A 17,347-nucleotide genomic window follows, 5' to 3' on the forward strand; every position below is an offset into this window, starting at 1 on the left:
ATCTCAAGGGCACCCAATTGCCTCTTCTAAACTTGCCTGTTGATAATTCTCCCTGACCGGGTCTGTTCCATGAGGTCTTGCTTTGCTCTGTCGCAGTGGTTCCCAAACTTTGGTCCTCCAGATGTTTTGGACTTCCACTCCCAGAAGCCCCAGTCAGCTTTGCCTGCAGTCAGGAATTCTGGGAGTTGAAGTCCAAAACACCTGGAAGGCCAGAGTTTGGAACAGTGCTCTATTGTCCAAATACCCCCTTTGTTGCCTTCAGATCCAGTCACTAGACCTGGACCATTCAGCATGCTAAGCATGCGCTCTGTTACTGAGCTATAGACTCACTTCCATCAGTCGCTCTTTGTATATGTCTGTATGAAGGATATTCCTTCCCCCTTTTTCCAAAAGTTTCCACCCGAGTGTTGTGACAGCAAGACAAATTTGCAGAATTACACCCACCGTGGCAAATTTACCTCCTCCGACCGCTAACACAGGGCTCCTTGGCAGTTCCTCACTCGGATGTGTCAGGCTTCTCCTCACACTTGATTAACCCACACAGTTATGGGCCAGCACATCTCTCATTGACAAGACAAAGTAAAGTTTAATTGCTGTTATTTTCATGATGAATGAAGTCTTTTGCGGTGGGAGCCTCGCCGAGTGAGATGATACAGCCATCAAATTGGGAGGGTGAAGGAAATGAAATATGAGGACGACTTTTAGCGGAGATCATCGATCTGCATCTCCCTGAGTGTCCTCCTCTCCCAACTCTCTCTTTCCTGGACAAATTGTGGCACCATTAGGGATAACTTAAAATCAGAAGGTCTAACTCAACCTTTCGACCGAAAGGGTTGATGGATGTGAAACAACAGCTTATATCACTCTTATGCTGGACTATGAGGATAGGAAGTAAGATAATCAAAGCATTGCACAAAATTAGGCTTCCCATAGCATTGATCTCATTTCGACTTTTGAAGATGGCTGGAAAGTGGAAACCAACCTTTCATGAGTGCAGGCTGGCGATGGTACAGTGGTTTCTTTTACCTTGTTTGCTTGACTTCCCACCTGCCTTGGACTTTTTTGCATTGTTCACATTTGCTCTTTTGCACTGGGAATAAAAACCTCAGTATTACAATTTTTCTCACTGGCAAGCAATCTGGAGTAGTTGAAGCAAAACAGGGAATGTAAAAGGAGACCATGAGGGCAGAAAGGGCAGAAAGGGGCGGGAAAGTGTAATGCTTACTATGGCACCACCTTGGTCATCAGAAAGTACATTTGTTTGTGTCTTACAAAGGCTTAGAGATAGGCTTTCACTTTCTTACAAATAAAATTTCCAAAGCTGGGTGCAATAGAAACAGAGAAGTCATTAAAACCGTCTAATTAAAAATAATAATAATAATAATTGTAAGCCGCTCTGAGAGTGTTTAGGGCTGAAGGGCGGGGTATAAATAACAGTGCAGAAATCGAGTATCCCTTCAGCTACCAATAGATGAACAGTCTGTTCTGCCTGTGACCCTTGCTCAATATTGGTTTTATATGTTTCCTGTAGGTTGGAAATTAAATCCAGTTGTGGGTGCAGTCTATAGTCCAGAATTCTATGCAGGTAAGCATATATTGTGTATTCGGTTGCCATAGGCAGAGCAATATGGAACCGGTTTCCCCTGAGCTGTATTTTGCTGCTATCCATCACATCATTAAGCATTGCTAAATTCTGTACCAATCTCAAGTAATGAGTAAATACAAACAAAGCATCATTCTAGGGACTCTAATACCCTTTAGATTGCTTTTGTGTAAGCCATTGGCTTCCTAATTCAAAACAGCGCATGTAGAACTATGCGTTCCTGAGGACAAAGGACTGCCAAAAACGCATCCAGGTATCACACTGTCTCACAATTGTATGTGCAATTTCACCTAAGCCGAGGGCAATGCTTTGAGATTTTTATGAAGAATCGCTCCTGCAAATGCCTTCCTTGTTTGAACGGTGGCACGAAAAACCAAGACAGGTGGAAGCACCCTGGTTATGAAAGCATCACCTTAAGCCTCCCATATGTTCTTTTTGGCACCAGGTTAAAGCTTTTTTAACCTGAGAAAGGTCACAGGATGCTGCATGCATTACAGTCTAGCGGCTGCCTCCTTTCCATCATGATTTCCTTGTATGTCTTAGCATTGCATAGTTCTTATCTGCCATCCTAGAAACTATTGGAGGAAGGGAGGAATACTAAACCTTTTAAGCAACCAAACAAAATGGCACAATGGCCAGAATGTGGTATATAAGTTATGACTTGCCAAGAAGACTCCAGTATGTGGCAAGTTTTTAATGGCTTTGTCCAGGAGATGGCAACTGTTACATTATTTGGGCTGCATCTGCACTGCATAAATAATGCACTTTGATACCATTTTAACTGCCATGGCTCCTAAGGAATCCTAGGATTTTTAGTTTGGTGGGGCACCAGAGCTCCCTGACATGAAACGCTAAATAGCTCACAAAACTACAGGTCCCAAGATTCCATAGTATTGAGCCATGGTAGTTAAAGTGCTGTTAAACTGCATTATTTTTTGCAATGCTGGCACAACCTATGAAGCAGAGCCAGCAAAGTGACTGCTGCGCAATAGGAGCAATGCACAATGGGGCCAATGTACAAAGGGACCGATGCACAACCACCGATGCACGTTAGGACCCATCTACATCAGGCAATATTGCCATTGTCCCAATAAGCATCTTTGCAGTTCCCTAAGAGGGTTTCTTAGTGCCTCTGCTACTGGCATAAATAAGCTAAAAGACACCAGATTCCATCTGATCTTGGAAGCTAATCGAGGTCAGCCCTGATTTGGAACGGAGGCTGCCAATGAGTGCCAGGTACTATATGCTATAGGACAAGAGTGGCAAAACTACCTTTGAGTTTTATTTGCCTAAGAAAACTTTACAAAATTCATGTGGTCACCATACGTTGACAGGTGACATGAAGGCACACATGCACAGTCACACCTGCTGTGACTTGGCAAGGCATACATAAAGTTATGTTAAGTAAATGGTGGTAAAGAGCTCCGCCATATCTCTGTGTAGGAAAAAAAACAACAAGGAGATGTAGACAATTACACATTGGTCTAAATCATATTCTTCATCCTAACTAGGTAGGCCTACTGAATCCATGAAAGCAATGTACATGTTCACTTGCCTGGTTAGTTATGCAATGGATTCAACTACAGGATTCTGTAGGACGGAGCCATGCTGTCAAACTGCCATATTTCTACATTGCAGATGCATCTGTAGTCCAATTGGGCCTGGTTCCTATGTGTTTACTTTTTGATTCCTATTCCATGTCCTTGGTTGGCTGCCTCTGACTGGGGTCAAGGAAATAAATGCTGACTTGATGGGAACTTGTAACATGGCCAGGGTTACCCCATAAGATATGCATTGGATGAAGAACTCAACAGCAAGTATGGTGTTGCAAGCACTTTCTCGTTCTGGAGAGGCGTAATTGTACCCTCAGATTAGAATCCGTGCTGCAACTTGGAGCAAGACTTCACTCCCTCGTTGAAGAATTGTTTAGAAATATAATAATTAGAAGTGGGAAACGCCTCATTAGGCCCAACCCAACCCACAATACCGGAAGGTGCAATTTCCCCATCAATAAGGAATTAAGCAACCCACTTGAGTATTTAATTTGTTGTGCTGGATGGTTTCATTTCGCAAAGTCTTCTCCTGTTCTTTATTACAAGCGGGGAGGGTAAAAGAACCACATCTTTTTGTGTCTATAATCTAGCCAGCCAGCCAGCTATCTACCCAAAAAGAGTTTGCAACAGTCCACCAGTCTCTTGTGCCACATTGGTCAAGGCATGCCTGCCAAGTCACATGTGGCCTTCAGTCTGATTTGAAATTATTAGTTTAGGCCTTTCCAAAGAGGATCGTCCATTCCTTTGGTAGTCTATTGGATGCTGAGAAAGGGAAGAAGGAGAAACAAGGAGAACAAAAGTGTTGTCCTCTCTTTTTTCTAGTCTCCTCCACCTCTGCTTTGGCCCAACCTGCTACTCTTCTCCTCCAAGGATCTCTCAAGAGAAGTTATAAATCTGCCAGTATTGTGATCAAAGGCCAGAATCAAAAATGGAACTGGGTGGGAAAAGAAAACATGAAATGCTCCAATTCTTGACATTGAAGGAAGCTATTTAGACCCTGATCTTCACTCTTTTCCATATGGAATAATCAAACCATAGAACTGGTGGGCTTCCTTCAATGTCAGGAATTGGGCCATTCTGCCATGCAGGAAGATACAGTCGAAGCACCCCTGACAGATGGCCATCCAGCCTCTGTTTAAAATCCTCCAAAGAAAAAGACTTCATCGGACTCTGAGTTAGGATGTTCAACTGTCCAACAGCTTTTACTGTCCAGAAGTTCTTCCAAATGTTTAGATGGAACCTCTTTGAAATAGAATAGTAAGAATCCCAATGCTGTAGAGTTATAACTTTGGAAGGAGCACCAAGGAGCATCTAGTTCATCTGCTTGCCATGCAGGAATCCACAGGAGAAACACTACTAAGAGATGGCCCTGCAAGCACTGTTTAAAAAATTCATGGGTGATCTGTTCTAGTATGGAACAGATCTCATAATCAGGAACTTCTTCCTAATGTCTAACAGGAATCTCTTTTCTTCTAATTCATTTGGTTCTTATCCTATTCTCAGGAACAAGCAAAAGCAAGTTGCTCCATCTCTTATATGATAGCTTACGTCACTGACACAATGCATAGCCATGCAGCTGGATTGTGATAATGCACGATGTGGTATCACACAAGGGCAATGTGTAACGGGACATGTTGTGCCTTGGGACCATTGCATATCAAAACACATTGTGGATCAGAACCATTGTGCAACAGCCACACTGCTGGCTCCACTTGCTTAATGGTTCCCAATTGTGTAACTATGTCTCTTCCCATGACTGAGAATATGAACATTGCACAGTGGTGCAGTTCAGTTATTCACAATTGTGAATCAGATTACAATGACATGAGTTCCCAATAGGATGCTAGCCATGGTTTGTAAAACTGGGTTCAACATCTGAAAGGGAATACTTGTGGACATGAAGGCATCATGTTGTCATGGTGGCTAAACACCATTGCTACACCTCTCTTCCATGTCTAACTGTTCAATGTCAAAAAAGGACTTGAAGCAATGTCTTATTTTATCTCCAGCTTTAATTACATTTTTAGCTGAAATGGCAATAGCAACTTTATGAAGGACCACTGACTTAACCAACCAGGGCCTTCCTAAATTGATAAATCAGAGGCATTGGCTGCTCAATACAAATGGCTTTCTGTTAATGATAGATATCATAATAATATGCCAATGGTATTATCATTGATTTCTTTTGAGAATTAACTGCCTTGCTTCTAATTGCCCTCAAAGGGTAGGACAGGAGGAGTTCACACATTTTTGTACATTTACAATCAATATTTTCAATCTCCCCGGAAGGCGATTTTCTTAATTTACTGAACTTTCCTCTAGCATTTATTTTGTTTCTTAATTATGAAATGGCAGGTTATTGATTTGAGCATGTCATCTTATGGACTTCCCCCCACATTTTATAGCCAACCCCGGGGTGAGAGATTTGGCCCTCTTAATGCAGATCTTTAGTTACCATTAGGATGGTATTAATTTTGCGGTGTGAGTTATAACCTCTTACCCGACCGACCAAAGACACATCGCTTCCTAATGATAATAGTCCAACTACTGATATTTATCTAACACTCAGCATGAGTTAGATCTAAGATGAAACTATGTCCCTAGTTGTGTCCCTATTAATATGAGTGTTTCAGAACATCTCTCATCTTTGAGATTTGCAAAATGCACTTGGATTATTTGGATGCCTCTTGCCATCACTTCCCTTCTTCTTAGCCTTCGCTGTTTTTAACCTCATTTCCCAACAGTGGATACATAATATAGCTGTGATGATCCATAGGGTTGATATAGATATAATATCTTGATATAGTTGCAAAAATTACAGAAGCCATTAAAGCCCATTTGATTAAATAGTACTGAGGACTAGTGAAGGCAAAGTTGACGGAGTTGAGATAAAGCCATAGCTGGCTAATATAGGGATTTTCTACAGTAAGGATGATAGGATAAATCCAATAGCTTCCTCCGTCCCTCGTACTGCATTTTCAATTACAAGAACTCAAATATTTCTATCCAGATTGAGAAGATATGCATGGATCTGGGGAATGTGTTTGAAAACTAACCAAAACAAAATTCTCTTCCATCTGCACCAGCCAAACCCAATAGATAAAACTATTGTCCAGTGTGACAAGGATCATTCTGGACTGACCTGTCATATAGGAGTCAATGATTGAACATACAAGGATTTGGCCATGAAATTTTTAGTGTTGAATAAAATCGACCAGCAACAACAGTGCCTTCTTCCCCTCCCCGAAATGCATACATTTATTCATTATGAAATCTTGAAAATTTATATAATCTACATCAAATGTGATCTGTGACAAAATCCATCTGTGTTCAAAACTCCCAAACACTTCAGGTGTTTCGGTTCAATCAAGGATGTCGGTTCTGAAAAAATGGAGCTTAAGTCCTTCAGTCTGTGTTTCATTTCACAACATTAAAGGGCAGCTTACAGCTGCGTAGAAATGTCCCTTTGGCCCGGAACAAACAGGCCTTTGTGGTGCCCTTGTCACATGTGAGGGATGCCTGGTGGGCGGAGCACCCACACGCCCGGCATTCCTTGCACGTGACGAGGGCGCCGCAGCTGCAACACGCCCACCAGACACGTCACGTACTGGTGACATTGCGGCTGCACCGCCTCCAAACGGGGCAGTGCAGCTCCAACGTCCCTGTGCCATTGCTGGTGCTTTGGGGCGTGGAAGTGCACCGCAAAAAGAAGCCGCTTCCCGGTGGTCCTTTTTTGCTGTGCAGGAGCGCCATGCTATTTGGTTGCTGCAGCACTCCTGTGGAGCAAAGAGAGGTACCAGGGATGTGCCTCTTTCTGGTGGTGTGTACCCCACCTTTGTTACTAAGGGATACAAAAAGATCTGTGTACGTTTGTCTCCTCAGAATGTTTTGCGTGAAGCTAAATTTACTATGATTTAGATTAGATTTAGGGAAAGTCTGGCCGATGGCAATAGGTGGCCCCTGGCTACTATTTCATGGCCACTAAGTCCCCCAACTGACCCCTCCAGCTCTTGTTTTATAATTGTCACAAGTCTCAGGCAAAAATTGTCCAAAAGTCCTCCCATTTTAGAAATGCTCAAAAACCCATTCTGCAAGCAGTCTCAAACCCACCCGGATCCTTCTCTCAAACCCACCTGAATCCTTCGCTCAAACCCACCCAGATCCTTATTATTATTTGTATCCCACTCTTTTCCCAGAACTGGGACTTAGAGCGGCTTAACGGCATTCAAAAACAGTACAATTGAAAACATAGAAATAAGTCCATTAAAAAGGAATTAAATTATTGCAGGAATTAAATTATTATAGTATCAAAACAGATAGAATAAAACACATTTTAAAAAGATAAAACTATACACACACACACACACGCACACACACACACACACACTATATGTGTGTGTGTATACTATATCAAATTTTTAAAATGGTACAACATAAAATGGTACAAAATTGTGTGTGTGTGTGTGTGTGTGTGTGTGGTGTATTTGGTAACAAGTGGTCTAGGGTCCCGTCCCCCCGTCTCCCATATTTTGTTATATGATTTCTAAATCTATTTTTTGTTCAATTGTGAGCAGTTCTGAAAATTCAGTTGAATTAGAATTTAGTTGCAAAGCTAAACAACAACAGCAGCAGCAGCGTATGACAGTAGCTCTGGAAAATGGAAGCCAATACTTTTTTGGGAGGCGTAATAAGTTTTCTTTTTTTTATTATTTTCTGAAATAACAGAAGAAAGAGTTAACCGGGTCAGAATTATACCCATTCTATATACATTGAACTGCCAGCGTATGGCATTAAAGGGACTGCAATGAAGGCTGTGAAAAATGCAGTTTAATTACTCGTTCTCAGCAAGACAGGCTGTGTCGAAATGCAACGTGGAGACAGGCTGTCGAAAAATTGTTGACCCCAACAAGGTTTCTTCTCTCCAGCTCTCCAGCAAGACAAGGAGGAATTTTCTTTGCAGCGAGGTCTCTCTGCTTCACACAAAATGTCTCTCTGCAGAACAAGCAACTGTTCCTCCTGTGAAAGAAAGCACACGCATCCAGACAAAGCACATCATGCTCTTGACGATGAAAAAAAAATAGACATCAACAAGCTACAAAACCCTTCTCATTTTTACAAGGCCATGCAATGACAGTTGTGCATTTGTGCAACTTTTCACAAATACTGTTGACAACAGCAGAAAATATCTGACAAACAACATGGATATCCATTCCATGTTCCAAGCACAATAATTATTACCTGAGACCTATAGTAGAGTTGCTACAAGCTCCTCCTGTGGCCATTCCAAACCTGTTGGGAATGGTTGGGGATCAAAGGAGTATCTGGCTGTGTATCCATCACCCAAAATACTGTGTCCAGTTCTGGTCACCACAATTCAAAAAAGATGTTGAGAATCTGGAGTGTGTCCAGAGGAAGGTGACCAAAAGGGTGGAAGGTCTGGAAGCCATGCCCTATGAGGAACAACTTAGGGAGCTGGTGATGTTCAGCCTGGAGAAGAGATAGTTAAGAGGTGATAGGATAGCCATGTTTAAGTATTGGAAGGGGTGTCATATTGAGGATGAAACAAGCTTGTTTTGTGCTGCTCCAGAGAATAGGACATGGAGTAATGGAGTCAAACTACAGGAGACGATATTCCAACATTAGGAAGAACTTCCTGATAGTAAGAGCTGTTTCACAGTGGAAGATGCTGCCTTGAAGAGTGGTAAAGTCTCCTTCTTTGGAGGTTTTAAAACAGAGGCTGGATAGCCATCTGTCGAAGGTGCTTTGATTCTATATTCCCGCATGGGAGAGGATTGGACTGGATGGCCCTTCTGGACTCTTAGAATCATGGAATCATAGAGTTGGAAGAATCTCTTCCATAGAGTCTCTTCCAACTCTATGATTCTAGGGGGTGCAAAATGATGACATCCTGCTCTTCTGGCAGGTTCAATGTATGATATAATCATCTCACACCTGGCTATGAGGACATAGCCAAATGCTTCTCCTTGTTCTGCTCTCCACCAGATACCAGATGGCTGTGTATAGGGGGTGTAGTAACTCTACAGGAGGGCTAGTAGGGCTTTGGTCACTGTAGAACAGTGGTTCTCAACCTTCCTAATGCCGCGAGCCTTTAATACAGTTCCTCATGTTGTGGTGACCCCCAACCATAAAACTGTGGTGTCTCGGTTTCTACGACCATCGGAAATATATGTTTTCCAACGGTCTTAGGCGACCTCTGTAAAAGGGTCATTCGACCCCCAAACAGGTTGCGACCCACAGGTTGAGAATTGCTGATGTAGAAGGAGGGAAGAAGAAAGGCAGAGATGGAATATCAACCTCTGCATCAGTCAATAAGGGATGCAAGTTGACTTCCACCTCTCTATCGCACTAAGAAGATGCCAGCCAAAGACAGCCACCAGCAGATTGCATAACAAGAGTGAGATGCAGGTAAAATAAAAAATAAGACCTGATAGTTTTATTTTAGATTCCAATAAACATTTTTGGACTGCTGTGTTGGCGTTGCTCAAAAAAACAAAATGTTGCATGGGAAATTCAAACTGCTTCATAGTTAGGGTGAGGGGCTCTCCTTCCGATCTCGTAAATGATGAAAAATTTGGCTACTTTGGAAATAAAGATGATATATCTGCGAAGAAACTGTTGATTTAAAATATCTTTAATCTTGATAAATAAGTTTTTCAGAAAGAGAAAGAGAGAAAGAGACGAGAAGGTTATACAACGCTGTCAGGATGGCACTGATGGATGGCAAATTCACCCATTTCTCAATTGGTGGTGAAGACACACACCACAAGGCTTAACCGCGTTGTACATCATATCTGCCAACTCATTTCTTTGATTAAATATTCCATCAGTGCAGGCTATAAGGCGGTAAACCTTAACAAGATTCATAAGATGTGCCTCTTGAATACACATAACTCACTTCCTTGGATGGAGAGCACCCCCCGCTTGCGGAGGAAAATTAGAATGGAGTTAAATTACTTTGTAAGACAAGATCAATAGATGAAGGGGAGGGGGAAGATCCCCCTAATGCAATGCAAATTTAAGATATAGTTATGTCTTGACAACCCCAAGTAGACAATTAAAGTCTGAAGTAGAGGCATGCAATGTAAATCAACTCTAAAACCTTGAACGTAATAGCAAACGGTCAGGGCTACTTGGCAAGCCTTGTTAAAGCTGAAATTCCACTCCCTTACAGAGGAATTTGCATAACGCCAGAATTTTAAAGAAACAAAAGACAAGGGGGGAAATATGAGGAAGTGTAAAGGTGACAATAGATTTCAATAGTCCCATAGGAACAGAGCTCCAGAAGCGGCTGTGTGTGGCATTAAATATCAAACATCTTATAGGTGCTAAAGTTGTGAAGTTCTGTGTTTACCATGGAGTGCCAAAGAGACAAATAAATGGGTCCAAGAGCAAATCAAGTCGGAACTCTTCCTAGAAAGCAACATAATTGCAGCATCTCCTGTGCAGAAAATAGCATTTTATGCAGAGGAATTAATATTTTTGTATTTAAGTATTATTTTTTCCATACAGAAAATGCTGTTTCCTGCACGGCAAATGCTATTTTCTGCAGAAAACTACCATGCGTGATTTTTGTCCGGAATAGGTCCCGAACCATGAAGCTATAAATCAGTCCAGGATTCTTCTTATCATGGCTTCTTGAAACTCAAATATATATATTTTTTGACATTTGTTCAAATGTTTTACAATATTCTTTCTGACTCTAAATCAAGACGAGGAAACTGATACTATGGCATGACCATGAGAAAATGGGATTCATTTGAAAAGACAATGGCGCTTCATAAACATGGAGTAGTGGTTTGAACACTGTTCAGCCATGGAAATCCACTGACTGACCATGGGCAAGTCATACTCTCTCAGCCTCAGAGGAAGGCAAAGGCAAACCACCTCAAACAAATCTCTCCAAGAAACCTTTAGGGTCACATAATTTGGAAATGACTTAAGGGCACACAACAGCAACATAGGTAGAAGGAAGCATAAAAAGAGGAAGACTTGCTCCATAACTGGAAAACGAACAGTAAGTGCCCCCAACCCTTTGGTATGGTTGCTTGGATGAAGAGAGATCTAAAGAGAGAGATATCTCATTGACATTTATCATCACGGATCATGGAGCTAGTGCATGTGTGTGTTTATTGGCAGCTGCAAGACCCTCAGGCCAAAAGGACTTAATCCAACCTTTTCTCTGGGAGCTAAGCATGGATACAGGCTGTCCAACTGTGGTTCAATGGGCACCAATTTGAGGAAGCAGCACATCACCAGAAAGATATGTTTTCATGCACCAAACAAAATATATGCTTAACAAGGAAAGTTAAGGCCTTTCACTTCAGCTTTGACCCATCCAAGTTCTCCATATCTTGGCAGCATAGCCATCCTTATTGTTTCTCCTCTTCCCCCAGAGAGATGCTCTTGAGGCTATAGAGGAATTGCTGGTCCGATGATTAGTGCATGTACAATGTACAGTTGTGTGGCATCCCAAAATCCCTTAGCAGATTATACCTCAACACCAATTTTACAAGTGTTCCATGGGGACAAGCTTAGCTGAAGCAACCTGATATTTGAAATACAGAAGGAAAAAATGGGTAATGTTTGGTAGGCTGTTCAACCAATGGGTGGTTCAATTCAAAGCAGAAAGCACAAAGGCCTAACATGAGTAGTTACTTCCCAACTGGTAACTTTCCAACTGAAATAAGATATTGCCTGTGATCCTACATCAAATGCTCCTCAGCCAACCTCTTATCCAGCCTCTTATCCAACATGTCATCCAACTTCTTATCCCACCACTTACCCAGAACTTTATCCAACTCCTTATCAAACCCACCTTAAAAGCCATATAGCTGCATTGAGTGATAGAGATCTATGACACTGATGGGTGAAGTTCTAAAGGATGATGTGACCATCTCTTTCTCACCAACAAATGAAAGTGTGATGAAGACTTGTGACAGGATCCACGCTCCTTATGCCATCACTTGCAACTGGTAGGAAGGGGCTTGACACAACATCCTGCACATGCCCTGCATTCGAGAGCCAGAGAACCTTCTCTGAAGATGCCAGCCACAGATGCAGGTGAAATGTCAGGAATAAACTCTTCTAGAACATGGACACATGGCCCGAAAAAACCACAAAAAATGATGGATGCCAGCCATGAAAGCCTTCGACTTCACATCAGAGAACTCTGTTGTTTAGTTCATCTGGAAGGCTTTGTAGGTTGGTCTCAGGGGCATTTATGATTGTGACACTGGTACCATGATCATAAATGTGAATAGGAAACAGTTACACAGGTGTAAGTCTAACATATGGGATCATATGGATGGCAGCCATGGTTGTCTAAAATGATGATACTGGTCATGTAAGACGATTTAAGACTGAGGTCTAGACTTATCTCACCAGATCATGTATGGGGTTCAAGGCCTGGAGAAAGCAAGCTGGTAGAGAAATGAAGGCTCACAGTGGCTTGTGTCACCATGCAAGGGCTCATTACACATTTGTAGTGGGCTGCGCATGAATCAAAAGCTATCCAGGATGAGTTGACTATATTCATGTCCCGGGAAGAGAAATCCAACTCTATGGTAATGTATATACTGTTTCCTTTACAAAACACACAGTCGAGCAGCATGATAAATAGCATTCGATTAACCCTGCGTGAGATTTAAATGTATAACCAATTAACTAATTTTAATCTCTAAAAAAATAAAATAACAGCTGTTGGCATTTTTCTTTGAATAATCCTTGTTTAGTTTCCATAATAGTGTACATTTTAATGAAAAACTCATTAGAATGTAACATAGGGCATAATTAATTCTGGGTGATTCTTTCTATGTAAATAGCTGGTACAGATGCTGAATTCCATTTTCTTCTGGCTTTATTAATTTTTCATACACCAATATTTCAGCCATAATGGGTTGTAACAGCCCTTCAGAAGTTTTAGAAATGCATTAACTGTCATTGGGGTTGTTAATCTCGCTGGGATTTTGTTTTTTTTTACCATTTTATGGTAATATTTTAACATTGCATTCTTTAAAACAATGGGCACAGCTTTTCTTTTTTTTAACATTTTGAAACAAACATCTATGTATAATTAACATAAGTAATATTAAACAATATCGAGTAAACGGGTCTGTATTTAGAAAGCAACTTAATCCATTTTGCTAAAAGCATTCTAGAATATATATATATGCAATATATAGAGAAACAAGGGGGGAATATAGGATGCTTGAGCAACCAGTGGCTTGACATTTTAGCTTGGAAGATCTCAGCCTCTCCAATCTGTTTGTGATAGGAATTGAGGTGCCATCTTTTTCAAGCACTTGAGATGTAAGGGAGAATTTCCAGATCTTCAGTCTTAAGACCATGATCCCAACCTAGAGCAGCGGTTCCCAACCTGTGGGTCACGACCGCTTTGGAGGTCGAATGACCCTTTCACAGAGGTTGCCTAAAACCATCGGAAAACACATACAGTGTGCTCTTGCCTTACGCAGGGGATCCATTCTGGACCCCCCCTCCCGCGTAAGCCAAATACCACTCATGATCAAGCCCCATTCAAGTGAATGGGGCTCATGCCTGTGGCGATGCGGTGACGCATATGCACCGCCCCGCGTATTCCCGCATGGCTTTGCACATATGATCAAAGCCGCGTATAGCACGCCCGCTTATAACACGGGCACACTGTATTTCCGATCTTCTTAGGAACCAAGACACCGCTCCTCGATAGTTGGAGGTCACCACAACATGAGGAACTGTATTAAAGGGTCGCAGCATTAGGAAGGTTGAGAACCAATGACCTAGAGGTTAACAGTTAACACCATAATTAACTTTTTAAAAAATGTTGGCAATCGAGGGGTCTAAATTGCCACCTTGGATGCAGCTCAGTTGTTCTCAGCTACTGAAGAAGGCAGAAGCGCTGAAACATTTTGTTCATTCATTAGGTTCAGTTTGGTTGTTGTTGTGGTGGTGGTGGTGGTTGTGTGCATTCAAGTCATTTCTGGCTTACGATGACCCTAAGGCGAACCTATCGTGGGGTTTCCTTGGCAAGATTTGTTCAGAGGAGGTTTGCCATTGCCTTCCCCTGAGGGAAGTGTGTGTGTGTGTGTGTGTGTGTTAATTGCATCCTTCTAGGATCCAGGTTAACCTTCAGTTTAATACACAGGCACACACAGAAACACACACCAGTACCAATTCTGTGGATACTAAAAGTGAGATGTCACTGAGATATCCATTATGAGCCTTCCTGAAAACCCTCAATAAAGGGAGGGAGTTGAAAATCTTAATGATAGATAGATAGATAGATAGATAGATAGATAGATAGATAGATCAAATTGTATCACAAGTCTTCATTTTTGGAATATTTTGGGAATATTTTCCAGTGTTCAAGGATTCTGGGACACAGATGAGATAGGAGCCCCATAAAAGCACAAAGAAGGGCAGAAAAGGTCCCCAAAGGCTCACTAGTTGCTCATCCTTTGCACTATCCAGATCATGAGCATTTAGCTCCTTGTCGGTCTTGGTTTGCACCTCCATGTCCTCAAACACTGTACTGGCCATGTGTGAGGAGATCCACCTCTCCTTCCTGACTGGTTTCTCAGCTTTAAAGGCTGCAGACAGTGAGGGTTCTCTCCATGGTGAGATATACTGGACCTGAAAGTGTATGGATGTCAACACTATCCCAAACCTACTTGTTAAACCAGGAGGTGCCCCAACCAAAGGGTTTCGAAGGTGCTCTTGATGGGGGCATTGGGGAATGAGATCTGCAATGCTCTCCAAGACACAGGGAGCATTGAAACTGCCAACCGGAGAGACTCATAACTGGTTCCCTCAACATGCCCCATGGCCAGTTGAATGCTATAGGCATCATTTTCCAATGTCCTGATTTCCAAGAAACCCTTTCATTGCTTGACTTACGTGGTAGGTCTTTAACAACCATAAACGTGTCTTTAACAACCGTAAATGTGAATCCTAAAAGTTATGACATTGTAAGCCTAATGCATGATGTTGTAAACGTTGAACAGGATGCTTGTTGATAAGTTTTTAGTTAACATTTATTGTTAGGTTTAATAGGTATAATTACTCACTAGGGAGGTAAAGCGTATTTGCAAAGACGTGTGCGTCCTCAGCAAGAAAATATAACTAAGAGCCATTTCGCACTTTGAAGCACTGTCAGGGAAAAACAACAACTATCCTCTGCTGTAAGAATATTTTCCTCTGTTTTCAAGAGTTGAAAAACAGCTGTTTTTGATTGGTAGCAATAGCTAAGGAGCATTATATTTTGAGGAGTTGATTTTGCTGCAAGAAAGACAGCCGCAGAATTATAACCGACTGCTTTTTTACTAGAAAGTTTTTAAGCTCTACGTGGGAGATATTAGCACTGGAGGAGTTAACCTTAACAGAGGTTTATGTTTGTTAAAACCGAAGTGGTCAAAGGAATGCATTTTGTGTGGGTGTGACAAGGTACTTTTTAAGATGGAAGGAAAGACGAAGATCTACAATTATTATTCCCCCCCCCCTTTCTTTTCTTGTACTAAACGGTTTGAGAACTCTAAGATTAAAAGGAAAATAATGCCAAAATAATCCAAGGAGATGGTCAGAACTGGATGATCCTTATGCTGAATAGCTTTGTAGGAGACAAGACATTTTAGAGAGTATCAAAAATGATTGCTGGTAGGTTTTACATCACTGGGGCAGTGGATGAACTCTTAGGCAAGATACAGACCGGCAAAATGTAGCGTGGCAGCGGCGGCAGGAGGGTTAGGGAGCGCACACCATTCAGACACTCTCTAACCCTAGTACGTATTAGGGTTAGCCTAGTACATACTGGAGGTGGCAAAATGGTGGCACCCTGTCTACACAGGCACCGCCATTTTGATGCAATGGACACTTAGTGTCTGCACGTCCCGGTGTCATAAGGACATCACGAGTGCACCATTGGCACACTGCAACATCTTTATGGCGCCGCAAGAAGGACCCACTTTTTGTGGGTCCTTTTTGCTGCATGAGGGAGCCATGTGGTTTGTCCGCTGCGGCTCCCTCGCGCAGCAAAGCAAGACACCGGCAGACCGCCCTTTTTGTGCAGTCTGTATAGTGCCATAGTTTTAATGTGAATGTTAAAGGAATTTCACTGCCACCCAGTTCCTCTCAGACTTTGAATCATGGCTGACATTTAATCTCCTTTGCTCTTACTTATACTCCTCCTCCTCGTCATACTGTTCAACACCATTTTTGTGATCTTCAATCTGTTGACTCTAACCAACTTGATCTGACCCTGGATTCATCTCTCTCTTCCCTAAATCTCGGCCTCAGGGCTCTGTTCTGGGCCCCCTTCTGTTTTCTCTCTACACACTGTCCTTAGGAAAACTCACTAGCTCTTTTGGTTTTTCCTACCATCTGTATGCCGATGACACCCAGTTGTATCTTTCCACCCCTGACCTTTCTCCAAGGCTTGAACAGCAAGTTTCGTCTTGCCTCACAGCTGTCTCGCAGTGGATGCGCCATCGGCGTTTGAAGCTCAACATGTCCAAGACAGAGCTTCTTGTCTTTCCTCCTAAGCCCACCCTTCAACTCTCCTTTTCTGTCTCTATGGACAACATTTCTATTCAACCAGTCCAGCAAGCCCACAGTCTTGGTTTTATCTTTGACTCTTCTCTGTCATGTATCCCTCAGATCCAGACCACAGCCAAGGCTTGTAGATTCTTTTTGTACAATATTGCTAAAATCTGACCATATCTCTCCGCCTCTACTGCCAAGATCCTGGTCCATGCCCTAGTGGTCTCACGACTGGATTACTGTAACGTCCTCCTGGCTGGGCTTCCTCTTTCTCACCTCCGTCCTTTAATTTCTGTCCAGCATTCAGCTGCACGCATTATCACATCCGCCCACCGCTCTGACCACATTTCTCCTGTGTTGGCATCCCTTCACTGGCTCCCCCTCCCTTTCCACATTCAGTATAAGCTCCTGCTGTCGACATTTAAAGCCCTCCATGTACTGGCCCCTCCTTACTTATCAGACCTTCTTTCTCCTCACCTTCCCACTAGGGCCCTCTGTTCTGGTAGTCAAGGTCTACTGTCTCAGCCCAGGATTTCCTCTGCCCCATCCCGGATTCGCCCCTTTTCACTTGCTGCCCCTCACTCCTGGAACCTTCTTCCCCCACAAGCAAGAGCCATCACTTCTTTAACCAGCTTCAAAA

General features: G+C 42.4%; 1 protein-coding gene across 11 annotated transcripts in view; it reads left to right on the forward strand.

Annotated features, from left to right (window-relative positions):
- RBFOX1 (RNA binding fox-1 homolog 1) overlaps positions 1 to 17,347 on the forward strand; it is a 1,300,148-nt gene that overhangs the window by 1,196,257 nt on the left and 86,544 nt on the right. For all 11 annotated transcript variants that reach the window (XR_016282484.1, XM_089540301.1, XM_089540299.1 and 8 more), the window contains one exon: positions 1,532 to 1,585. Coding sequence is in view for 10 of the 11 variants with exons in the window: in XM_089540301.1 (XP_089396427.1) it covers positions 1,532 to 1,585 (54 nt within the window). In the remaining variant the exon portion in view is untranslated. The remainder of the gene's footprint in view (positions 1 to 1,531; positions 1,586 to 17,347) is intronic.

This window comes from Sceloporus occidentalis, unplaced genomic scaffold, assembly GCF_023333645.1.
Source record: "Sceloporus occidentalis isolate IW3139 unplaced genomic scaffold, rSceOcc1.0.p SCAF_10, whole genome shotgun sequence".
Taxonomy (NCBI): domain Eukaryota; kingdom Metazoa; phylum Chordata; class Lepidosauria; order Squamata; family Phrynosomatidae; genus Sceloporus; species Sceloporus occidentalis.